Source organism: Cylas formicarius, unplaced genomic scaffold (assembly GCF_029955315.1).
Source record: "Cylas formicarius isolate icCylForm1 unplaced genomic scaffold, icCylForm1.1 PGA_scaffold_3__17_contigs__length_32017465, whole genome shotgun sequence".
Taxonomy (NCBI): Eukaryota; Metazoa; Arthropoda; class Insecta; order Coleoptera; family Brentidae; genus Cylas; species Cylas formicarius.
Genome location: NW_026844326.1, coordinates 19,968,421 through 19,994,892, shown reverse-complemented (window position 1 = coordinate 19,994,892; position 26,472 = coordinate 19,968,421). Strand labels below are relative to the sequence as shown.

The window sequence follows — 26,472 nt, the reverse complement described above, 5'->3', positions numbered from 1 at the left end:
CTACGGGAATCGAGACCAGTTCGTTACCATTGTACATTAAAACGCCTTTTAAACTACCCTTACTTGAGTCAATAAATAGGCGCCATTCTTCTTTTATATACGGCACATTTCCTAATTTTGAAACTAAGTCAGGAATATTGTTGCAATAAACTAGCGGTCTTTCCTGAGTAAAATATTGACATAACTCTTTTTCGCGGTAAAAGCTTGATGCCAATAAATGCTTTTCACGAAGTCTGGACGCGAAAAATTCGGATGTATCCTTAAACACTTCGGGCTCTCTGAAATCTGGTGTGAAATCAGTCACATGAGTCGGAATTAGATTCCTCTGATTCTGACGATATGACGTTTTCTAGCTCTTTTGGGGCGGTAGGTATCGGTAATCTGGTCCATGACGAACTGGTGCAATAGCAGTCCAGATTGGGATACACGATTTGTTTCTTATTTTTTCTGTTGAATCCTTGAACTTTACACGAACAAAAATAACAATCATAGGAACTACCAAAGATATAACAAAAGTGATTTGGATTGTTCACACAATGTCTTCTTCTTTCCATATTTATAAGTTCTAGAACATTACAAATACGCACAACGAAGATAACAGCCGCGAACACAGCAGCGCAACGACATATACAGCCAAACTGCGCATAAGCAAGTTACAACACTGTATTGACGCTTCTGCGCCAACTCAATTGCTTTGTAGAGAAATCTAATATTATCCAGTGTTGCCAAATCACATTTAATTTCATAAGAATCAATTCATTATAGAGATGAGTAGATAATTGAGATGTTCATTATTCTCAAATCATATCATAAAATTTATATAAACACCATTATTTTAAAAAATATACAATTTACAATACAACTTCATGTGTAAATTTCCATGTTCATGTTCCGAGTAGTCAGATGTACTATAGTCGTTGGAGTCTAGTTTTAATCACATCTTCGACGCGCTTACTCCTAAGGGGCTAAGAGGATTTCGGCATCTCTTCTTTTTGCGTTTCCTTTTCGTTCCGAATGTTGGCGACTAGCATGGCTATTCTTACTTTGATGGCGGCTTTGCGGAACCGTCTAGTCGTGGTTATTTTAAACCATTTCCTTAGGTTTTGAAACCAAGAGATTCGTCTTCGTCCTGGAGGAGGCTCTACCGTTGTTCGTTCCTCACAATATGGTCTAGGTATTCCAATTTACGTTTTTTCTGCCTTATTCTGCGTAAGACATCATTATTTGCGACTCGGTCGGCCCAGGGGATTCTAGGGACTAACACCATATCTCGCACGCTTCCAGTAGCAACCGTCGGGAGCGTCTAAGCCTCCGCACCGTATAATAGAACTGAAAAATTATAGCTCTGTAGTACGAAGATCGTGGCTTTTAAAGACGGTGCTCGTCATTATAAATGCGGCTTTGTCTTTGATATACGTTGTCTTATTTCCAAGGAGTGGTCCCATTGACTGTTTACATTTGTGCCAAGATATGTGTAGCTTTTAATTCTTTCACTTGGCTGTTGGTTGATGGTCAGATGAGTATTTAAGACTGGACGTTTGCTAATGACCATATATTTCGGCATATCTTTCTGAAATTGCTAATTATTTAAAGGAGTCAAGAATACGCAGCAATAAGAGTATTTGCTCGAAGTAGGTAGTCTTCAAAAACATCAACATCCTGAGGCTGCTTTTATTCCAGTGGACCATCCTTCTATAAAAGTTATCCTCGCGTTTTTTAAACTTTCATCCTACCATGTTTTACCAATGGTATATATTTCATCTACTCAAATTTCGCCGAGATAATAAATATTTCTGTTTTCCCTTCGAAACTGTCTAACCGCTCTCAAATATCGTCGTCGCCAGCGGATAATTTCGTCTTTCTTAATTAACGGTGATCTTCTGTTTCCTTCAGAGCTTTGCACAATCACACTAAGATCACTAAGTTTCACAGTTCAATAATGATTTATAAATCTCTCGCATTTTCTAATTCCGAATGTTGAGTTTTGGTGTCGAAGACCATTGAACACATGAACGAATGGATTTGTGATATTGAAACGTTTTAGGACTTTACTTTCCAAGGGCGTGTGCCTTCCCGACGGCGACGAAGACGCGGCGAGGAGAATTACCAGACTGAAAGAATTTTCGAGCAGGTTCTCCAGAAATTATCTTTACCCGTTAGCGCGCCAGGTGAGGAGGGTGCGCCGATCACAGAAAATTACCCAAAACGACGCCTTTTCATATTTATTTTAGACGAAAGAATTAATGAGTCCGCATTTCCAATACAATACGTCGCTAGTCACCCAAAAAATACTATCCGTATACCAAACCGTCTTGCACGCATTGCAAGCGTATCTAAGCCACTGGCCGACGTCTATCGGCAACTGTGCCGCCGACCAACTCAAGATATTGATGAATCATATGATCGAGCTGAGTGTCATCCACAGGAAACGCGTAAAAATTGACGACGGCTATTTATTGGAATTTATCGACGTGAGTAATTTTTACGGTTAGTTTCGAAAAACATTTTTTTATTTTACGGGAGTGCACGAGACAAGTGCCCTTATTTCACAACAGAAAAGCACCAATACAAATAAAGAAGGGGAAAACGCCAGCATTCTTCAAAATCTTAGTCCAAAATTTCAATAATAATATATATGTTATATTCGTGGCCGAGATATTTTGGTTTTTTTTTTAAACTCCCTTCGAACATAACACAAATTTTTAGACTCTACTTTTAAACTGAACAATAGAAAACAAGTCGTTTCAAAATCTTACAAAAAAAACCAACCACAATAAGGTTATCCTGACATTGCGCTAGTTGAAAACAAACAAATTGAATTATTCCATACAACATATATATAGCAATTAATATAATAATAAATGATCAATCAGCGGGGCAAATTTAGATCCAAGAGGTACCCTTAGAGGTACCGTTTCACTCTTTGGGTCTTTCTAAACTATTAGATTTCCCTGTGATTTGTTGTCTAGAATTTAGTTGCGTGTTAACCTTTTCTCGACCTTGATATATCTCCAGATGGGGCGTTTTAGATCAGATTTTGGTACCGTCCTTGAGACCAGCAGGGTATCCTTCCTCTAAACCGTCGTTCGGAGTCATCAGATCTATAACCAAAAACAGTTTGCAACTCATGTGGTGGAAAGTTACTTCGTTACTTTAACGAAGGTAGCACGGTGTAGCGCCCCCGAACGTCTTGTTTTGTTATTTATTGCTGAGAGGAAGTGACGCGTGGAGTCTACGCGCAACAGGGTTCCGGAAAACATCATAGGCGTGCGACGTCTTTGTATCGGGTTCCAAGTGCGGCTGCAAATCACTATCTTCGTCAAATAGGTATTTGTAATGCCTTTGATCTCTTTAACTTGGATTCAAATTTACCGCTTTCGCATTGGCATATCAAACTTCCGAATTTTGCATGATGACGTTACATCCTTGACCTGCCGTAACAATACGCCTCTGACTTATAGCAATGCGAAACATTGTGACCTTTCGAACCCTTCTGAGCCTCTTAAGCCCAACCCACACGATATAAGATTTCATTCATTCATTTCATAATTCCCGGTTAGAGAATCATTTCAGATTCACTCACCTTATTGATATTATAAGGGTGACTCTTGTAATTTTTTGTCTGGTGTGCGTGGGGCGGATTGAGTGCATAAAAAGAGTCGATTGTGTCCTCGCTTATCAGATGGCGCGTGTATAGTAGTCGAGCGGAAGTTCTTGTGCTTTTGGTTTTGCAAAATAATAAAATAAAATAGATGAAGGAATCAATCTGTCGCAATTAGTGCACTAAATGCTGCCGTTATTTTTTGGTTTCTTTATTCGATAACGCCTACTCAAAATCTCTTGTATTTTCTTTTTATTCATACTTATTGTTTATTAATATTGTTTTTATTAATGTTATTATTTCCAGTGACGACTACTCAGCTGTAATAAATCTAGTTCATTATCCCGCTTTAATAAACCAAAGTTTCCCGAACGTTTCCTTTCTCTTTTGCCACCCTCACTCTACCTTGATAGAGTCTAAATTTGTATGCTTTTTTTTATAATATTTTAGTTATTTGCTTTTCTACATTAGCTGCTACGAATTCCCTTTGAGAGCACGGGTTGCTAGCGGGGCAAGGCTATTCTCCCGTGAAGCATTGGTTTTTTTATGTCGACCTTCAGATTTGGGAGTTTGCAACAGCTACTCAAGAGTGTACATTTTCGGGTGACTTTCATCCCAATTCCCAATAAATGTAGTATTTACGTGACTATTTTTACAACAATTGTAAATTATACAACAAAAAACTATAGCATTAAAATAGAAAGAATGAAAAGGCAAGCACCAACAAGCACATCAATCGATCTGTTGTCATAAAAGAAGAAGAAAGAGTTTGTTTTTTAATTTATCAGTTCGCAATCGCTTTACCTGAGTTGGTAGTTTGCTGTGTACCATTATATTCACCTTTGACCACGTCGAGGTATAGTTATCACTCAACTATAGGTAAAACCAGTATTATCGTACGGATCTTACGATTTATCAACGACGAACTTCCACGTTTGTTCCTTTTTTGTATTGTTTAATTGCACCCTAGATATATAATCAGTAGTTAGACCAATAGTTCGACTTCTGTTTTTTTTTTTTGATGACGCAAAATATCATGACGGGTTGTAGCAAACTTTCTATAAAAATTGCTACTATATTAATTTTTTTCCAATTTTGCTTAGCTTGTGACATCTTTAAGAAAACAATTGTTAAACATGATAACTTCAAAAACAGTTTGTTACCTAGCAATAAGTTTTATAACATTATTCAAGTTTAATATTAGATAGAGAATATTTATTATGTACTTTAAGTTTTTAAGAAAGCCATAGAACCTTTTTAAAGTAATCAACACCAAACCAAACGGAAACGTCTTGGATGCAATATTTAAAGTGGTTTTTTACGTTTTAAAAAACATGTAATACCAAAGGTTTCCTTATAAAACTATGTTTTCTTATAAATATCCGTCACCTTAAAATAAAACATTAAGCTGCGCGAAATATAAGACGCTTTTGTTTCAGGTTACAGTAATGGTGTTTCGATGAAGAAGATAAATTGTTCTATTTACAGGAAATAATAGCCTACAATGAGATCGAAAATCAGCTCCGCATAAAACTCAAATAACACTTTTTTTTATTTCTCTAAAATGTTCACACAAACGGTATTTTGAAAACACAAGAATTAAGAAAACAATTTTATTACTACCTTAACAAATTGTTCGGTGTCTTGTAACCATGTGGTTTTTCATCAATCGTAAGCTCCAATAGTGTGTTAGATTGGGCCATATATTGCGCTAAAGCTGGTTTCTTGATGCAAGAGATCAATAAAATATAAACTTGCAATGATCATTAAGCACGGTGGACAACTGAAAAGTTATATCATAATGCACTGCAATGATAGTATTGCGTATTTCAGTTTTTAAGCCCACACACCTACAATCTTTTCTAAATTAGGGTCACAGTAATTTGCATACGAATTTAGTAAATGAAAGTAATGTGACAACGACGTTAATTTAGTAGTTTAATAATATAATAAATATAATAATAATTATGCTTATAATGATATATTATTAATATTATTTTAAGATCAAGTTAATGAAAACTTATGTAGGAGTGAATATAATAAGAAAGTAATAATAATAATGTATTTACCACAACTTTTTAATAATATGGCAAATATTATACCACCAAACCCACTAAAGAAATCTCTCAAGCGTGGGTAGCTTTAATTAATATATTATATACTAATAATTACCGATAGAATCAAAATTATTACTTAACTAACAAAGTTTGTCTTACGTTGCAGTAGATAGAAACAATATAACAATTGAACCAACAAGATAAAATCAACAGTTAAATAAATTATTAAAAAAAATCTATTTAAAGAATAAATTAATGGCAGTTTTATACCTATTATTTTATTCATTTATTTATGTACTGGCTAATAAATACATATTTCTACAATCTATGAAATCGGCCATTAGTTTGCGTGGTTCTTCAGTTATCCAAAGTTAACTTTTTTTAAAATAAATTTTGGAACAAGGTATGTATGGCATCTCGATGCTATCTATAGTCTTCTCAAGAACTGGTAATTTATATTTGTTGAGTTTGTTGTATGTTTATTTTTGTGTTGGCGTATTAACAGATTGTGGCATAATATTTGATGCGGATCGGAAACTTCGCCAAATTATATCAAATTGAATCTGGCTAAAAGTGCCCTATAATAGATAAATTGTAATAAATATTATTATTAAAAATATCTACTCTTTAAAATAAAACTTCATTTGTAAATTTGTAAATCATTGTATGGCCCAGTAGTCAGATAAACTATAGTTGTTATCGTTCACACAAATAATCCGTTTTCTATCATGTTATTATTCTATCTTCTAATTCATTTAGATATTCGACGCACTAACTCTATTTTTCTCTATCCCTTTTGCAAGAGGGCTTCAATGTCCCATATTTTAAAAACAGTATTGTGATATGATGGAAAGCGAAGAGGTTCGAAGCGATTTTTCAGCATACCGTCCTGAAATTACTTCTTATTTAAATTTTAGGAGACCGAGGACGAATAAAATAAAGCATTTACTATTTTCAACAACTGTTGGAAAGTAACTGTAATTATAATTTTAGACACTAAGGCACATAAGTGGTAACTGGCATTAACCATGACCATCAGGGACTCGGCAGGAATAAGATCTAGCATTTGCTGGAAGTAGTCTTCTGTCCGACTGTCCAACTCGTCATAATCATACACATTGCACTGGTGGCGATCAGTTTTGAATTGAAAATCATAATTTTCTCTTTTTTAGGAAACGTAGTTTTATCAATTTCGTTTCTCAGCAATCAATTTAGTAACACTAAGTAACACACAACTGCCGCAAAGTAACTATAATTCTAATTTTAATTTTTTATTAAACTATCAATTATACGTTTTAAAATAATCGTATACCCATGATCCAAACTCTTTTACAAAATATCGTGGAATAAACAATCGCAGTCATCTATACCAAAAAAAGGAAGTTTTTAACTTTCTTTATCTTTGCAATAATCGTTTCTTTTTATTGTTATATTTATACGCTAATAGAGAAAAAAAGACAACTTTTATGTATTTTTTTTACGTGGCCGTTTTAATAAAGTGCATAGGTGGGTGTCAAAACATAAAACAAAAGTTTGGGATACGGTAAAAATAACGGAATACCTTTTGCAGACGTATAAAATCAATGCCGAATTGACCGCGCAAAAAATCGGGGAATTTCTTTCCCATCCGGTGCCGTCCTGTACAATTTTAAAATCGGAAAATACGAGGGTCAGCTTGAGCGGCTCCGGTAAAAAATCTGACTCGGGCCCAGGCAGAAAACGGACCGGGCAAAATGGCGTCGACAAAAGGTTCTCGATGTACGCCACGACCGCGTCGTTCAGGAAAGACGCGCCCTGGAAAAGGGCGGTCGAGACTTTGGCAAAGAAAAAGTAAGCTCGAGTCCGGCAGTTAGTCTAAAAAAGATGGCGTAATTTGTCGTAGGTTTAATGTCACGTCGAGGTACAAAACGGCGATCTACAAGCACCGCCCGCCCATACAGAAGGAACCTAAAATCGTAACCCTTCCGAAATTAAAACTCGGGGTTAGGAAGAAATCTGATGTGATATCGCGTACCCCCACCACCGACCGTCACGTGGACGAAGATCGAATCGAAACCATGGTGGAAGGGTGCGACGAAGTTGAAAACTTCGGCTCGGATGCTGGGGTGAGTGTTTGTTTCGATTTTTTCCATATATTGATCGCCCCATATAAAATTGTGTTGTGACGATACTGATCCAGGTATTGCAACGAAAATTTAACCACACACTAAGGAGATGATACACTACTCAATCAGTTTGACAGATGCGCGTCAGATTATACAGGGTGTCCCAAATAGGTAGTGCCATTTTAGCGAATTCAATTAACAAAATCTCAGGATTTTCAAATGGCAAACGTTATATTTTTATTCAGATATCATTTCTAGCACAAAAAATAAGGTAAGTTTGTAATTTATCTTATATTTAAATTTTACTTACTTTTTGAGATATTCGAGGTATAAGATAACACCCGTCTAAATTCTTGTTGAATTTAAAGCTGCTGTGTAGGTCACTTGTTGGCAATATTAGGTATTTTTTCAATATCAAAGATATAATAATACTCCAGATATACGAATAAAACCTATTGCTAACAATACAGGGTGTTCATTAACATCTGGAAATTTTGAAAAAAATCGACTCTATACTACACACTTTAACAGATTTAATAAATCCTCAGAATTCGTATTTAAAGAACCTTTTAATAGTTATAGGCTAATTAAACAAGGTAAGAAATTTGAATAAATAAATCTATAAAACAAAAAAACCAGAAAGGAATAACTAATGTTTCAAATATATTGTCCATCCTGTGCAATACACGTTGTATAGCGCGTCATAATGCTGGAGACCGCATTTCTAACCGCATCACTATTACCACTACTTTCCTGCAGTTGTTAGCAAAGTTGGTTCTAGAAACTACGCTTTCTAAAAACGAGAAAATTGTGTTCAAAGCTGCCCTCCAAAACTCAACATTCGGAGTTACACAAAGTTGGACGGGCAACTATATACCGACTTGCACACTTCTTCACAACCGGTCATTTAACTAAACTATTTTTGGTTCTGACATTTACCACACCTGTAATCCCGTCAGCGTCAGGATGAACAGAATCAATCCGTCCTAGCCTCCATTGAAAAGGCGGTAAATTATCCTCTTTCAACACAACTAGAGAGCCCCGAGTGATAAAACTGGTATCTTTATCTCATTTATCCCTCGGTTGTAAAGAATGTCATTTTGGTTAGTAACTGCTACCTGTTCAGTCTATTCATGGGAATACAGGTAAGGACAGATCAGGGATAGCTGATAGAGGAGCTAAGGAGAGAAAATGTCCAGAGGTGAAACTGGACAGATCGTTTGGATCCAATACTCATAGAACAAAGTGGTCTAGAGTTAAGGACTGCCTCAATTTGAGTGAGGACTGTGTAACACGTAGCCCTATCAGGTCACCAAAGAGAAGTACACGAAGAAAATGAACTGTAATAAACTAGGATGAATACCTACCTTGGACAAAACAATGAATGAAATAAAAAAGCATGGTTATGATGGGTATGAAGAAATTTTGGAACACTTTGAAGAAAATGAATTTTACGTATTTGCATCTAAAAATTTAGAACTAACTTCAGATTTCTGTCTAATTTAAAAACCAAATAATTTATGAATTTATGAATAACGACACGCTGGTTTCAAACAACGTATTTTTTATATTATTTATATTTTAAAAATTATCCCTAACCTAAACGTATACAGTGATATTTATGGTTGTTGTATGGTTAAGTTGTGTTGCATTTGAAGCTCGTTGAAATACATTATCAATTTTCGGAAAGATTAAATTTTTAGCTTCACCTTTTCCCAATTGAAAAAAAAACCAGAATATTCAAAACTAGTAGCTGGGATTGCTTCGTGGCATCTTACAAAAGTTTATAGTGTCACAACAAATCAATGTCTTTGACGAATATATTCTGAAAGACACAGAACCAAAACCGGCATTTTCTTTGTCTGTCACCTGACATAGATTAAACAAGAATAACCAAAAATGACGTCATTTCAGACAGGCAAGAGCGAAGGTACAACTTTTCGCATATTTTTGAAATCATGACCGACACAGTGGGCGTAAGGGAGTGCTAAATAAAAAAGCATCGATTCGCTAAGCCTAATTTATTTGAAAAACACAGCACGCAAACATGAAGTCACGCTGAATCTTGGTAACGAAGCTTACACTGTAAACATTAAATCGTATATTAGTGTGGTTGGTGGGGGGTAAAAACAAACAAGAGTGATGCGTGATCAGCATTTCACGCAGTGAGGTTTTCCGGTCTTCTGATCCAACTTGTACGACTGATCCTTCATGATCGGCTTCTCACATTTCTGAAACATTTGAAAGGCGACAGTTTGAATAGTGTACAGTGTGTCCCATTTTTGATGGTTGTAGGAAATTGTTAATAAAGCTAGCGTCTTATTGCTCTAGCAAGCTGAGGCTGCTTTTCCATGAAGCGATATGCAATGAAAGGTGAAACAAACCGAAATGTCATAGCTATTTCAAATTTTTAGGTTAACGGTGATTTTCAAAATGTTGCGTTTTTCAGACACCGTTTGTAGCTCGGTGAAAACTGAGCATGGAGTTTTTTATGTGTTGTTTTCTATGTTGCAGAAATATGTAACACATCAGAGGTGTTTCAAATACAAAGCATATATCTTAAATTCTTTTTTGTAGACGTTAGAAAAAAGTGTCCCTTTTACATTTATTCAGTTGTCAAACAATCATATAATTTCAGAGAGGGGATTACTAGAGATTGTAAATTTGTATAAACCTTTTTGTACGAAATCGCTTCAAAACGCCTTCCGCCGCATCACTTTGAATGAAACCCCATAGAATTGTTACGAGCCCAAGTAAAAAACACCAATTTTAAAGTGAGGAACATTGAAACCCTCTTGCAAGAGAGAATAAAGACAGTGAATTGTGAAAAATGAAGTAAATACGTCGCACATATGATTGAGATAGAAGGAAAAATGTAGAAAGCTGTAGAGTCCCTAATTATTTCTTAAGACTCCAACGACTATGTGCTGTGACTGCTCAATATATTCGACTAAAATTTACAAATTTGTAGAGTGTAAATAGAATAACATTTTTTTTTCATTGATAATATTTATTTTCTATTTCTATTTTCACATTCTACTTCTTCTAATATAAGTTTTTATTTATTTGATCTTAGAATAATTAATTTCTCAATAATCTTCCCATGTCTATAACTATAATAATGTATAATTATAGTATATAAGGAATATATAGTATCTAGAAATGCAAGATAACTGACATTTCTGTTTGTGCCACCTTTATAGTCATGAAAAATCAGCCTTGGGTGGTGAAAGGCGCAAACATGCTAGCTGTATTAGTATGGGGCATAGGCCGTAAAACCATCAAAAATGAGACACACTGTATACAAGTGACTGTTGGCTGGGTTAATACTTACACAGCATAATCGGCGGTAAATTAGTCGTGCAAAATAGAAGCATCGGCGCATGCGCTCAAAAAATCGTTGCTTGGAAAAAATCGTGTTTAGGATTTTATTTTAATTTTTTTCTTATAATTCCGTTACGTGTGCGATAAAGGCGTCAATAAAAAAATCAGACGCTGGGAAAAGATCAATTTTGATGCCAAGTTTATATTTACGAGCCAGAAGGGGAAACTACAAAAATGTTATCGCATTATTGATTGATTCTTTTTTTTATCGCAAAACAATGCAAAATAATTTAAACTGATCTGGTCCGATATGGCAGCACGCTCGATCTGAAAAGTTTTGAGTTATTTGTGTTATTTTCCAGTTTCTAATTTAGACGGCTTCCCAGAATAGCTTTTTGGCACCGCGAGGAAAAGTTTTAGTTTACCAAACGCTTTGCCAGAGTGGTTTTTTCGTCTTGTTATGAAATTCATATACGCTAAACACAATTTTATATCTTGACGCGATTCCAAAAATTGCGTTTTCTAGAATAACGCGGCTGTTGATCGATCGCTCGGGATAAAACTCACCGTAGAGGAAAGATTAGACAAGGCAGGATTAAATTTATTAAACTTTTGTTTCGGTACAAGGCTGTATAAATGATGTGCGCGGATAAACATTACGGTTTGACATTAATACACGTTTTAACGTTATAGAGAAAAAAAAACAATAAACCCGGTATAAAATGTATAGCGTCTATATCGGATGTATGAAGTGGCCCCTTTATTATTGTATGAGGACTTGTAAAAAATATCATAAAAACTGTACGACAAAAGTTATTTTGAACTTATAAATTGTTATACCGCTATATACAAAGAGCGTTCGTATGTTCATGGACAAGTAAGAACTTTAAAATTTCTTATTTATTAAGATATTTTTGAATTTTTGTACATAATACGTAATATTTTATTTCAGAAGTGACGATTGCAATAAATTAAATCCGATTGAAAGCATATATATTTGGGATTACTTTTTTTCTTTAGCGGTGTATGTTGATATTTTAAAACACATAAAATACTAAATAAATACAGTCTTATCAAAAAGAAACATTGAAAATGTAAATGACAAATTCGGTCAATATTTTTTTTCAATAGGAACATAATATTTTTATCACACGTTTCCTGTTTCAAAAAAAACGTTTTTCCATTGTAGCAATGCTAAACGACTATTAATTGGCCGAGAAGATACATATTTTATTGCCAATATTTCGAAACCTGTAACTTTCTGTTGGCAATCTTTTCAAAATGCCTTTGAACGATTCTTTCATTCAAATTATTGATGTAAGTTTTTCGACACCCTGTATTTATACTTTTTTTTTAATATCAACACATAATATTTTAGTATTATATGTGTACATATATGCCAAAAAAACTTTAGGTCGGAGAAATCGATGGATTATATTTATACCTGTATACGTCACTTTTGATATAAAACTCAAAATATGTCAAAAATTCAAAAGTGTCTTGTACTTGTCTGTCTACGGAAATACAAACACTTTGGATATATAAGAATATAATACTTTAAAGGTAAGTGAAGCCAAACAACTTTTGTCTCTATTCTTTTTTGCTCTGTTTCACAGGTCCTGAGATAAGGTATCATCCCATAATAAACAGCCCACCACGTATTTGTAAAAATCTTTAAAAAATTAACAATAAAAAAGCATTATCAAAAAAAAAAACGAAAAAAAATTAGTTGCATTTGACGCAGTGCGGCTTGCCGTCGTCCACTTGGAATTTTTGCTCGGACGTAATCGGTTTGCTGCATTTCTGGAAAAAGGAGAAAAATCCAAAAAATAGATTTGGGTTGTCAAAAATTTGATGCCAATGGGTGGATAGAATTTCGTTGTTCGCTTCGCGTCATTTTATTTCCGATATTTTAATGTTAATCACTTGTAGCACATCGCATTAATTGGATTATGGAGACAAAACTACACTTAGAAAAGGCGACCATAGAAAGGTGCGACACCAATTATTCAGTATTAGGTTAAGAAAATTATTCTCGTTAGAAGAGTGTGCATCGAAAACGTATTGGAAAGCATAAGCAGAAAAAAAAACGTAAATTGTACATGAGATATCTTACCATATTTAAGTACATTTCCCGCCTTTTTTTCTAAACGGGAATGTTAGCCAAGGCAATTATAAAAATCGTTTAAAACGCGGCGTAATCCTTGCAGTTTTCTTTCTCCTTCGTATAACCCTTCGCAGTCAGAGGCAAACAATCTTTCGACTGTTATTGCCAGTTATGTTTTCCGATACTTTTTCGATGGGCAGACTTGGGGTTTTTTCTTTTAAAAGGGTCCTACTCGTGGGTACGAACAATTCGCTCACTGTGGCACCATTGTGGCACATCCATAAAATAATATTTCCGAGAAAATCAGTGATTTAGAAAAATAACAACTGAAATATTTAGATAACTGATATCAACTCTCCTATTTGTTACAAAATTTATATTGATACGAGGGTAGCGCCAAAATTTCTCGGCCTGAATATGAAAGAAACAAAGTAGAGTAATAATTTTTTATTATTTTTCAATATAATCCTCCTTCACTTCAATACACTTATTGAATCTCTTTATTGACAACTCAATCCCTTTAAAAAAATATTCTTTTGGTTTGTCTGCAAAATGAGCTAAAACAGCCTCTTTTAACTCAACTTCGTCGTTAAACCGCCATCCACGTAAGTCCTTTTTCAATTATCCAAACAAATAATAGTCGCTGGAGGCCATATCTGGACTATAGGGAGGATGATCTATCTGTTGGAACCCACTCTCTAAAATGGCCGCTTGTGCAACACCAGCGGTATGGACAGGTGCATTATCGAGCAAAAGACGCACGCCTCTGGTCAGTTTTCCTCGACGTTTTATACGTATGCAGTCTCGCAATTTATGTAATAATGTTGCGTAATATTTACCATTGACAGTGGTATTAGTTTCTTTAAAATCTATTAAAAGAATTCCTTCACAATCCCAAAAGATCGTCGTCATCACCTTTCTTGACTGGTAGACTCTGAATTTTCTTGGAGGTGCTTCACCCTTACGACGCGACTCCATTGATTCTTTTTTCGATAGAGGGTCATAATAGAGAACCATAGTTTCATCTCCCGTCACAATAGTTTCCATCACAGGCTTCGGTTCCGACCCACAGAGTTTCAAAAAAGACCGCGCACACTCGACACAGCGTTGTTTTTGAATAGCCGAAAGGTTTTTAGGAACCCATCTTGCACTAAGCTTATGCATACCTAAATGATCATGCAGGATTCGACGGACACTTGTATCAGAAATTTTATTAATTTCTGAGATTTCCTTGACCTTTAAACGTCGATCACTCAATACCTCCTCTTCCACAATCACAAGAATATTTTCCGTTATGACCTCCACTGGTCGACCATTCGAAAACGTTTTGCCCATTCTTTCACTACAGAATACTTTGGCCGTACATACCATCCAGCCTTTCTTTCATAATTTTATGTGCTAACTCTTCTTTTGTCAAAAACTTTATGACTGCTCTATACTCAATTTGCGTTATTTGCGACATTTTTTCGGACATATCTTGTTAAAATGCTGTCAATAAAAAACTATTTGACGCAAGACTTCATTTTTTTTCCCAGCCTACTAAGATATATATTTAAAAGAAGACAAAGTTTTATCGTGATACGGGAGCTGCATCTATATCAGGCCGGGAAATTTTGGCGCTAACCTTGTATGTCTTTTTAATTTTATATTAATTTGTATTATTCAAAACAACAAATATTTACATTAACTAGAAATAGCTATTTTTTGATATGTGCCATTATTGTATTTAACTACATTGCTATCGACATTGCAATAAGAAATTTTGTCGTTCGATTCGAAATTATCTTTTTTTATTTTTTTCGACATTTCAACTGACGATAATAAAAAATAGCTGGAGACCGTTCAAATGATTAAAAAAAATCGTTTGATTTATTGCCGATCAAGCAAGCAAGCAAAAGTTTTCGTGCCCACGAGCATATAATCGTTTAATCGCTTAATCGCATAAATGTTAACTTTGTAATTAAACGATCTGGACGGGTGCCACAACGCTGGATCCGATTTTTTATTTTAAGGGATTTGCGCCAAAAATCCGTCAAAATTGCTACTCGTTGGTGTTGGCGATCGGATAAGAGGACAGCTGTCCCAATTACTTAGTGACGAGGAAGAACAGCTTGCGCTTTATGAATTCATTCTCCTCCGTACCATTCTAACGTGTTTAAAATACAGGAAGTATTGGATTGATTTTTTTATCATTATATTTTAAAAATTCTACCGCGCAGAAATCGTGTAGGGATTTTGAAACTAGCGACTTGTCGCAACCTCGGATGATTTTAAAAAATTTCTTATACCTTGGTCGAAATTGGGAAGCTTGAAATGATTTTTTTTTTTTTGAACAGGTTTAGAGAAAGCTTTTAACTTTTCAGTCATTTTATTTATTTATTTCAATATATTTATTATATTTATTGTATATTATTTATTCATCAAAAATTGAAAAGTAGGCCCTGAAACTTGATTGAGAGGTTTCTTATTTGTCAATTACCATGTGATGACTCATTATTTCTTTGAAAAATAAAATAACAATAACCAGTAGGTACGTAAATCCTTATTGAATGGCTAACAATGAAAAATAACTAATCTACATTAAGCTCCCAAACCCATTTTCAATATTTTGAAGAATGAAGAATCGCGAAACGATTGTTCCTAATTTTATTTCCGGCAACAAACAACGTCTTAGTAACTTTTCTGAACTATGTACTTCTGTGGCAGAATTACAAAATAGAAAAACTATGATGGAAGTTGGAACAAAGCTCAGATTCTCATTACTGCGAAAAGCTTTATTTTTGAATGTTTCCTCATCCGTTCATAAAAATGTCTTAATGGTTGACAATCCACTGACAAAATTCTAGTAATTGTAATTTATAGAAAAACATCGATTTGAAGACATTGAAACATCATATTACCAGTATGCGTGATATCTGCAAGAGTTCTTAATGCTATTTGACAATTTTCCTCAATTTTCTTTAGTGTGTTTCTTCAAGTAGATCAACTAAAAGATCAACTTTCGCCTATTTTTGTATAATTGTTAAAAATATGGATGTGAATGTCGTCTTGGTGGTTGTGATAACCGTAAATAAAATGAATATTTGTGAATTCGCTGCCCGAAAAACGCCCTAAAAACAGAAAAACGAATTTAAAAAATTCGGAGGCAAAGTGGACAAAGAAAAAACAAAATGTCAATCTTAATTAATTAATTAATCACTATTACCTTTCCGTCGTAACAGAACACAAGTTTACTATTTTTTTTTATTAGAAAAAAGTCTAAAAGTCAACTCACAAAGAAGTTGCTGCAATTTTTGCATTTACAGTTTTAGAACCAGATTCAGCATATGAAAATTACTAACACGCTAAAATTTTAAAAATGTCTCCCACCCTCTTTCGGCAATATTAATAAAAAACAATTCTCACGTTCATTCCTTTTAGGGGCTGTGGTTCCATTACGGGGAATTTCTCGACATATGATGGTATAGAAAATTGAGGGTCATTTTGGTATAATGACGTTTTCGCAAATTGCATCGGTGTATTAATGAGGGAATAATGTGGGTAATGATTCCATTTTTACCGGTATTATACAGGGCGTTAATGTGAACCATACTTCAAAGCTAGATATTACTACGATGAACGATTATGTTAATTGATATAATATAAAAACATGAATCAATTGGATGAAAAATGTTTCTAAAAAATCATTTCAAACTTTAAAGTTGAATCGACCATTGTACGAGATGGTGGCATCATATTTGCTGGTAACATAATCGGTATTGGGATTTTATTACGAGATAGGTTCCCTAATGCTTTCGCGTCTTAAAATGCTTCTAAATTCCTACTACTTCAACACGTACACAGTTTCAGTGCAGTTAGGTTTATTAGAGGTACTTCAAAAAACTCGAACGCAAACTTACCGAGCACCTGAAGCACATCTGATGCCATTTGGCGTCCAAAGCGATCACGGCCTTGTCTGCGATGGGTTTGGAGCACCCCTTGCACCTATCGGCATGCTTCTGCAAGTAGCACTTTTGACAAAACGGGGCTCCCTTCACGTCCATGAACTGGGTGCCGATCAGCTTGGCCTTGCAACCGCCGCACACAAAATGGTCCTCGTGCCAGTTGACTCCCATAGCTTGCACGCATTTCTACGACAATGGTTCATCTAGTGGTGTCCGGTTTTCAATTATTATTACAGAAAACATAATATATTTACAAAAAAAAAACACCAAAAATGTAAATAACTCAGATTTCCCTTCATACCGTGAAATGACTGTAACGCTTCAAGTGCGTTAATTAAAACAAATGTTCCAGGTATTGCAATCTATAATTAGTCATCAAAATGTTTGCACTTGCCGGTAGAAAACCGCCAACCACAAATTTTCCCGGAAATGATAAATCGATGTTTATCACCTCTCGTTATTTATAAACATCCGGTTTACCAAAATCGGCAAAAAAATCAATGTATCTTGCTTTTAGTATATATAAATGCCAGAAATTTCGTAATTCCAATTAAATAGAAAATTGCCTCGTTTTTGGACTAAGGGGTCCGGTAAGCACCCTCATAATTGCCAAAAAAAAATATTGAAAATGACTCTTTCTGAATAGTACATGTTGGCATTTACTGATTAGACAGGCGTTTCGGAGTTGGTAAAAAATGCTTAAAGAAGTTTTCGCTATGGAACTAATTTTAATTAAATTAAGAAAATCGATGTTCCAAAAAAAACGTAAGTAAGGATACAGTGGCAAGAATTTGAAAACTAAACAAATACAGACAGTTCACAGATTGAAAGAAAGAGACCATGATAAGCGGTTTGATTTTTGCTGTCTCATCCAAGGAGAATTAAGGATATGTATTTTTTTTATGAGGCAAAATTCTAGTCTAATTGAACTGTTGCGTCACAACATTGCCGCCGCTGGTGGTCCAAATCCAAATCCGATGAGTGTCGAAAGTTATTTTGAGTTTTTACAAACCCACATTTATGACTTTATAGACGACCTACCCTTACAAGAACGACAATGTACTTATTACCAACAAGAACGTAAGGGAATATTTTGAACATATGTTCCGTGGAATTAAGCACAGATATTTCGATCTTTTTTGGCCTGCTAGATCCCCTTGATTACTCCTTCCTACTTGACAAAAAGTTTACCAGATCCGTTTCAAGTTGTTGGCCATTTAGAAAAGTAATTTTAGAAAAATGCCAGGAAATTTCTGTGTGTGTGTATTGCGTGTATTTATCGTGGATAATCGAGGCATTAGTGGAAAGAGTGAAAAGTAAGTTTCTATTTATTTCTAGAATTAATATTAAGTTAGTTACGCAACTTATTGTGTTTTTATTTTTTTTATTTGTAAAATAAATTGATATACGTATTCATTGCGTGTTTAAAACATTAAGAAACCAGAGAGTTATCATTAATAATCACAAAAGATAAACGTTCATACCAAATAAAAACGATATTAAACAAGCACAAAACTTATTTTTTCAATGAAAATGGATATAATTGGATAAACGTTGTTTTTAGTTCCGATCAACTTTTTTTAAAATTATTTTTACTTACTTTAATTTAAAGGTACTTTAACCCTTGAGTAAAATTTATATATTATGACAAAATTCTTATACTAATATAAAAAACCGAGTAAGTTTGTTTTCTGAAATTAATAACAAAAACGTGTCAAATATGGTTTTAACTTACATCCAAAATCGGCTGGTCGCACGCGTGACACGTTTTAGCGAACAATTTAATGTGGCAAGCAGAGCAGTAGGGCTTGCCCTCGTTGGTATGGAAGCGGGCCTCGGTGATGGGTTGCTCGCATCCGCCGCAGGTGAAGTGGTCCGGATGCCAGGACTGACCCAGGGCGGTCAGGATGCCCTGCGCAAGCGCGTGTTAGCCATAAGCGAGCCGGTTAGTGAGTTAGAGCGACAATCGTAAAAAAATTGCGTTTTGACATGGATCTGGTCCAATTCACGTAGTCCTCGAATTGTAAAATCCATCAGAATCAATCATTTTAGACGAATTTTTAGACAATAGTTGTACCTAGTGTTTTAATTGTGTCTTAATTGTCTTAATTGACCAGTCAAATTCCATTAAAATATTTTAAATAATATCTCGCAATTGTAGAATATTATCTATCATTATTTAATAATTATATGTATTTTAAAATAAATTATTATGAATTTCTGATGTCCAATTTAAAGGCATACCCGAATACGATACTCTTATTTTTAAAATTATTTCGGACAACTGACTGGTTAATTGACTAGTTAATTAAAACCAAAAAATTTGGTCGGTCAATCCACAACCCTAGTTGTCCACTATAAATATCGCCATTGTATCGCAGTTTATTCAGAATGAGATGTTTAGATTTTAAATCACTGAAAATCATCGGAAATCCTCAATAGAAATACTTTTAGGCTTTAAGGATAATAATGACTTTGTACAATCTTGATTACTATTATCTTAACCCATTTTATCCTATCTAACCTAATCTAACCTTGTGGCAACCTTAAAAGTTAGATAAGAAAATAGGTTTCTTGAGAAAGTTCAGTTCTGTAAAATTCAAAGAAGAAAGATAAAAGTAATTTACAGATCTTCTGGATTCCTCCTGCGCTGTTGCCTTCTTCAAAACTTGACTTTTAGTTAGGCTTTGAGGAAGGCAACAGGATGATTGGCGAAACGTCACTAAGATCGATTTATCGTCAAGAAAGCATATTCTACAAGACCGATGAGACAATCTTAGACATCTCATTTTATTTTAAGCTGTCTCGCTTTTATTTTGTAGTTTATTATTATTGTTAATTATTGTAGCAGCTGCGACGTGATATGCAAATTATTTTTCATATTATGAATATAAAAGATTTTCGGCAGCTCTAAGCGAAATGTGTTTTATATAATTTTGTTTCTTGATATTTTATTCAGAAACAGACATTGAACTTTTCGGAATAACGTTAAAACGCTGTTATTCTTTTAGGTTTAAATGATAATAGTGACAACTTGATTGTAATATAAAATCGCAAAAGGCCAAGCCGAACCTAACAACACCTTGTTGCAACGTTGCAACCTTGTAGGGCAGATAGCATATAGACTTCTTTTTTTTTGTTTATTGGCATCGTTTATATCCTTATTTTGATTTTGTTTTATTTTTTGAAACTAGATTAATCTTATAATTGTAGTGAGATTGATATTTTTTAATTTAGGAATTTCTTTAAGGGTAATTTTCTATTACAAGTGTTTTAATATGTTTACATGTTCTATCATTTCATAATTTTATTTTTTGATATAAATGATGAGGATCTATTAGTAGTTCGGGAGAAATTGTTTTTTTTGTCAAATTTGGTGTATGCCCATAGTGCGCATTATTCTATTTTTCAAGATATTTGCACACCTTCAGCGTTGCCAATTCAACTCAAAACAGACTTACAACATTGGAAATGCAAATGCAACACCATTATCTGGTTTAGCACAAATTCTGAGAATCTTTTCGTTAAATAATAATAATAAATAATTTTAATTTATTTTTGCAGAAAACCAACACTTTATTAAAGTTTAATATCTTTGTGAGCAAGTGAGCTAGCAATTTTAAAATTTTACAGGTGTTAGCTAAAACATTTGTTGGGACTTGTAACTATACTGGACTAACTGGACTATAAACATATACCAAATGTAAAAAAAAGATTTAGTACTCCAGAACTTATTATAGGCCACTCAACGTAAATCACCCTTTACAGAATTAAGCGATGAAAAAGTCTTCTTTCTCTCAAAGACAGCCACCAATGGTTCTGAATATGCTGAATCCGTTTTACGTGATATTCTAAAAGGTATGAACCTCATGCAACATCACAAAACGTGTAATGAATTAAGACGGTTTTATATAAGTTAAGATCAGTAAATGCCTTCTAGTCTCTCGTTGTCCATTACCAGATCCAAATTCCTAGCGTTATGTGAAATATCCAGTTTTTTTGTGCCTATACTAATGTTTGATTGGGTTTTTAAAACTGTTTCTCACCAAGCAACAGCAAGTTTCATCTTTTGATATATTTAGCACCCGGTTAAAGCTTAGTTTAGCAGTCACATAACAAAACGCATTGTTTCTGAAAATTTTTAGGAAAATTCTCAAACTCTCAAACTTAAAACGCAAACAATTAGGCGGTATTGTTAGGAAATGATTATAATTGAAAAAAAAAACGTGAAAAACTCCTAAACACCAATATTTTACATAGATAGAAGGTCATACTTACTCCGGTAATGGTTTCCTTGCATTGGGCGCAGGTTTTTGGCTCGTTGGACGCTGGGGTACTCTGAAATACAATTTCTCAATTAACGTACAATGCAGGGATTATAACTCGCTCGAAATGTAAATAAAAAATTCGATGAAAACACTTGTATTTCCAAGCGCAACATAAACTATTAGGCGCTAATGTAATTTGGCAGTCCAATTATCAGAGATAAACGTTTCAAGTGCCTCCGTTCGGGAGTATAAAGGTTTCAACGCAAAGATGACGAATGAATGCTTCTCAACAATGTCAGAATGATTCATTTGTTTTTCGCGATACACAATAAAATTCGCCAAACTGTTAAACGACGGGAAGTCCATTTCAACTCCCGGTGAGAGTTAAAATTAAATTTAAAATCGGCTTATCTTTGTAGAAGTCTGAGATATTGGTAGATAAAATTAATGTTATATTTAATTAGTCACTTGTTCTGCAATAGCGCATCAATTGCAAATCATATGGCAAATGGGGCACCATCAGAAAGACTCAAATTTGGTCTAAACCTATATGGAAAATTACTTTCCAAAAAATGAGATATTTAATGCATGTTTAGCCAGTTCCTACGTCAATAAGGCTATTGAGATTTATCGTTTGGTGGTTTCTATACGATTATACAAATTTAGATTTCCTAATACCGTTCATATCTGAAGTACTAGCAATCGAATTCCATCGAGTGATATTTTTTATGTCGATTTTATCAACATTTTTGAGCACCAGAGCACAGCTACCTATAATTTTCGTCGTAAAAATATTGATTAAATGGGTATAAAGAACCGAGAAAGGTTCGACAACGGCAACTGTCAACTTTAAAAACGTAAAATATCGGACACTGTCAAAGGAAAAAAAAATCTCCCTCAAATTTGCGGTCGATTTTTGTTTTTAAATCTATCTTTAAATTTCTTTTTATACAGGGAGTGTTACTCCTGAAAAAGTCTTGTAACTATAGTGAGTTTATTTTATTTATTTTTTTTATTTTAAAATAAATTGGTGTTGCAAATTTGTTAAGACGTCTAATATATATACCAGAAGAGTTTTTCAAATATATTTATTAAGTATTCTTTAAGAGAAACAGAGACAAAAAACATAACAGACTCTCTACTGTCTGAAATATAGAAACGAGAAAGTTGCGCAGCCCATACTATTTCATTATCTTCATTCAATTAAGTATTTTTAACGAAAAAACACTACCACTAAAATAATTTAGCCGTTATTCCCGACTCACGCAGTCTGAACCGTCGCTATCCGCATCTTCCTCTTCCGATTCGACCCGATATTGACTTATCTCTTCGTACATCCTGGTGATCTCGTCTTCCGACCTTTGGGAATCTGGAGAGTCGACTCTGATATCAGAGTACGTCGCTCTGTACGTCCTCCCGCTTCCCTCATTTAAATCGTACGCCTTTCTGTTCTTCTCGTAATCATTATCCAAAGTCACTTCTTCGGCTATAGTGATCCCCGTGCCTCTCAATTTTCTCACGCCCGACAGTATCTCTCGCTTTTTGATATACGAAACTAAACTGACGACGATCTTCTTTTTGTCCGCCGGTCCCACGGCATAGACGTCGTTAACGTCGTCTACGGTGAGCCCCAGATCCATGTACCTGTTAACTATTTTGACGACGAATCCGACCAGGTCGTAGTCGGGGGGCTCCACGCCGAACACAATGATGTTGTTGCGTTTCAGTTCCTTCTCGAGCCTGTCGCATCTCTTCTTCATTTCCGTGTACTTGCTCTCCCATTCTAGGGTTTTCTTTATCAGCGCCTCGTCCACGGACTCCTTTAGGTTTTTTATGTCTTTGTCCATTTGCTTGAGGACATCTTCGTACAGTTTGCGGTCCATTTTCTCGATCAGCGCCATCGATTTGGCAGTTCGATAATGGCCGCTACTGATGGGAGTTAATCAAAAACCGAAAGGGTAACAACGTAGAGCAAGGATTAAGACGTATCTTGTTATGTCGGACTGTAATGATTGAGTGGGTCGTTGTTATCTATAAAATTTTTGATTCGCACAATTTTCTATGTATTATTATATTTTATTGACGGATCGTGATTTAGGTTATAGTTCCGACGGTCGACCAAAGTTCCAACAGATCACTATGCAGGGTTATACAATACTTTTCAATAAGTCGGAAAAATATGGGAACTTTTTTTTAATATTAATGAATTATTAACGAATATTTGATAGTAACAAATGTTAAATTTTACTGGAAGTGTTAGGAATACGTTTGATGTAAAACGCCAACGATTGGTTTCTTGAAGTTGTAGCCAACAATGTCATTACGCAAAAGGAAATAGCTGTTGCAAAAAAACGTAAGTAAAATACAGTGGAAAGAATTCAAACCATAAGTAGTTCACACCTTTAAACGGAGACTCATCCAAGGAGTATCAGAAGTAAAGTGTTTTTTTTTTGGCCAAACCATAAATGACGACAATTATTTACCGTTTCTACAATCTCACAATTGTGATATCATAGACGCACTACCCTTTCAAGAACGACAATGTATTTTTTACCAACAAGACAGTACCTCGAGTCACGGTACATTGGTTCATTAAATGTATGTTCGATGGAAACGTTATCCACAGATATACTGATCTTTTTTGGCCTGCTAGGTCCCCTTCATTACTTCTTATGGAGCTAGTTGAAACAAAAAATTTACCAAGAAGGGTCGTCTTAAAATGTTGAGCATTGATATGTAATGACTGTATTTTATATTTTAGACCATGCAGAACTTTTTTCGAAGAATAGGTTTTTTTTTCTAAAATTAACAATAGAAAAGTTTCCCATATGTTTAGAGCTTACTAGAAGACATATTGTATATTAAGTATCTACTGAAACAATTCAAAATTTCCACTGACGTAACGAACAATTCCTAATATTTTTCAGGTACCTGCATAGTGTAATTTTTCAAAATTTTCGCCAAATACCCCAATATTCTACAAGCAGTACCTACGAATGCTCTCAGAGATCTCGCTGACGGAGTGGAAGGAAGCTATTCACCTCCATTGCAAACAGCAGACAGCAATGAATGGACCTTTTAAAAGATTTATACCTCTTTGGTATTTAAAAAAATCTAGGATGTCAGTTTTGTCTCGTCGTGCTATAGGGGTATTTTTTAAATGTTGAAATTTAGATCGTTATTGTTGCGGTGTTGTTTAGCCTCTATGTAGATTCGCCCAAAAGAAAAGTGCTCCCATGAGATTTTTACCATTGGCATATTATCACTAATGGTTATCGAGTTTATGCTCTGAGATTTCCGAACTATATGGACACTTTTTAAGAGACCATAACAACCAGTTTGAGGAAAGTGAATGTCGATCTAAACTAGATTTTGTGAGGTAAATTTTATTTTGTGGGAGGCGGGTTATACCCGGTAAGTATTGTTTTCTTTATTATATGCATTAACAGAACTAGCAGATAAGCATAATAAGAAAATTTTGCTTGGTCTGATATTGTTTTGCAGTTAAATAATAACTCATTGAGTTTTTGTGCGAATTATTTAGGAATAAAAATAAATCAGCATTTTGGACTTTTCATTTCGATTTGAATGCTACGAAAAATAAAAAAAATAACGAAATTGTGGGCCTTTCGAAAAAATACAAATAATATTGGTTAAATGGAGATAGACGGGTATATTAAACTTTTTTTGAAATAAAACTCCGAAAAAGACACATACCGCCACTTTCGGACAAATACATTTATCAAAATATAAGAAAAGAATTAAATATTTTGCATTCTATTTCTAATTTGTATGCCCTTCATTTGAAGTTAGATTAGATACATTTTATTTTTTCCAGATATTTAAAGAGAATATAGAATTATTAAACAAGGAAGAACGCTTCCGTTTATACGAACGAGCAAGAGAATGACGACGATTCCCGTTACTAGCCGTCCTTTTCTACTGTAAAATTTGCCTCACTTTTGGCGATCCCAGTTCAGATCGAGTTCACCGTTCTTATTGTTAGGTCAAATTTTGGGTCATTTTGTTATTTTGGCGTTTCGGAAATTCCGTCTTTACCGCCATTACCGAAGCAAGCGCGAGTTGTTTTTTTTAATCACTTTTTACCGACAGACGACAAACTTTCGATGATGTCACGCGCGAAATATTCGGCCGCGGATATCGCGAAACGGTACTCCGTTGCACTTGTCGCTTGCCACCGCCTTCGCCACTGAATTTGTCAACTTTAACACAGACACACACGCGACGAAACTGGTTTGGGTATGCACGTTTCTTGTCCGCGCGACGGTCGTACCGCTCCCAAATAACCTCACTTTTCTATCGATAAGTCCGTTCCCCCGCGATATTTTATCTGCGCGAGCGATTTCGACCTTATCTCGAGCATTTTTTTTGAATAGGCGACAATGGCGGGTTTGTGTTGTATGACGGACGCCCGGATCTACAGTTTATCTAAACAAAGACGCGCGAAAGAATAGCATCAACCAAATATCATTTCGTTCGTGACTGGTTCAGCGATGAAACGTTCGATTTCGGTGGCCGTGGAACGGCGACTTCAAATTCGGTGTAAATGACTTCCTGGGACCTCAAACCCGCACATTGCGCTGCTGCGTTAAGCAAATGCTGCATACGAGGATGAACCGAGAAGTACCGGGCCTGATATAAATATCGTTCCTCCACTAAACTGGAAGATTTTCTCAAATACAGCAAAAAACCATAAAATAGTGCTGGAAGGCCGCAGATTAAAATTGTCTGAGACAGAGGAGACTGTAAAAATATTAAAAGAGCGCATTAGAAATATTTGAAACAATATTTGCTGCGCTTGCTAATTTCCGAGAAAATACTGAAAAGAAAAACTGTTTCAAGTGCGAATTTGCTGCTCTATAAGCGAGATGAAGTTTTGTGTTGATTTATAGCTATGAATCCACTACTACCCACCTGAAAAAAAAAACAATGAAAACGGTGGACAGCAATCGGTGAAACAAGGTTTTGCTTCCTACTTCCAAAATTGACCTGATGGACCGATATTTGAGAACAGCGAGTAAGTTGTTCTAATTTTCAGGACCGAA

General features: G+C 34.9%; 2 protein-coding genes across 5 annotated transcripts in view; one reads left to right on the top strand and one right to left on the bottom strand.

The window, feature by feature from the left end:
• The window catches only part of LOC132699509 (uncharacterized), a 50,189-nt gene that overhangs the window by 5,964 nt on the left and 17,753 nt on the right, over positions 1 to 26,472 (top strand). The window contains exons 4-7 of the mRNA XM_060666263.1: positions 2,045 to 2,168; positions 2,232 to 2,471; positions 7,229 to 7,488; positions 7,541 to 7,763. Of these exons, the coding sequence (XP_060522246.1) occupies positions 2,045 to 2,168; positions 2,232 to 2,471; positions 7,229 to 7,488; positions 7,541 to 7,763 (847 nt within the window). The remainder of the gene's footprint in view (positions 1 to 2,044; positions 2,169 to 2,231; positions 2,472 to 7,228; positions 7,489 to 7,540; positions 7,764 to 26,472) is intronic.
• On the bottom strand, positions 9,770 to 25,703 carry LOC132699511 (paxillin-B-like). 4 transcript variants are annotated; one of them, XM_060666272.1, is made up of 6 exons: positions 25,518 to 25,703; positions 22,672 to 23,335; positions 21,417 to 21,476; positions 18,874 to 19,050; positions 17,094 to 17,324; positions 9,770 to 9,994 (listed from the first exon to the last, which is right to left on the bottom strand). In XM_060666272.1, exons 2-6 carry the CDS (start codon positions 23,305 to 23,307, stop codon positions 9,914 to 9,916), a joined length of 1,185 nt encoding a protein of 394 aa, XP_060522255.1. In that variant the 5' UTR covers positions 23,308 to 23,335; positions 25,518 to 25,703; the 3' UTR covers positions 9,770 to 9,913. The 4 variants fall into 4 exon arrangements, with proteins under 4 accessions (XP_060522255.1, XP_060522256.1, XP_060522254.1 ...); XM_060666273.1 differs by having other exon boundaries at positions 25,507 to 25,608; XM_060666270.1 differs by lacking the exons at positions 9,770 to 9,994; positions 25,518 to 25,703 and adding an exon at positions 11,673 to 12,890 and having other exon boundaries at positions 22,672 to 23,744.

Bases quoted from the DNA above. Each gene is read 5' to 3' on its own strand.
- LOC132699511 (XM_060666272.1), bottom strand. From the start codon at position 23,307: ATGGCGCTGATCGAGAAAATGGACCGCAAACTGTACGAAGATGTCCTC. The intron at 21,477-22,671 runs GTGAGTCGGGAA...ATTGTATTTCAG, and splicing joins ATAGCGACGGTTCAGACTGC to AGTACCCCAGCGTCCAACGA. The intron at 9,995-17,093 runs GTAAGTTTGCGT...CAAATGTTTCAG, and splicing joins AGATGTGCTTCAGGTGCTCG to AAATGTGAGAAGCCGATCAT.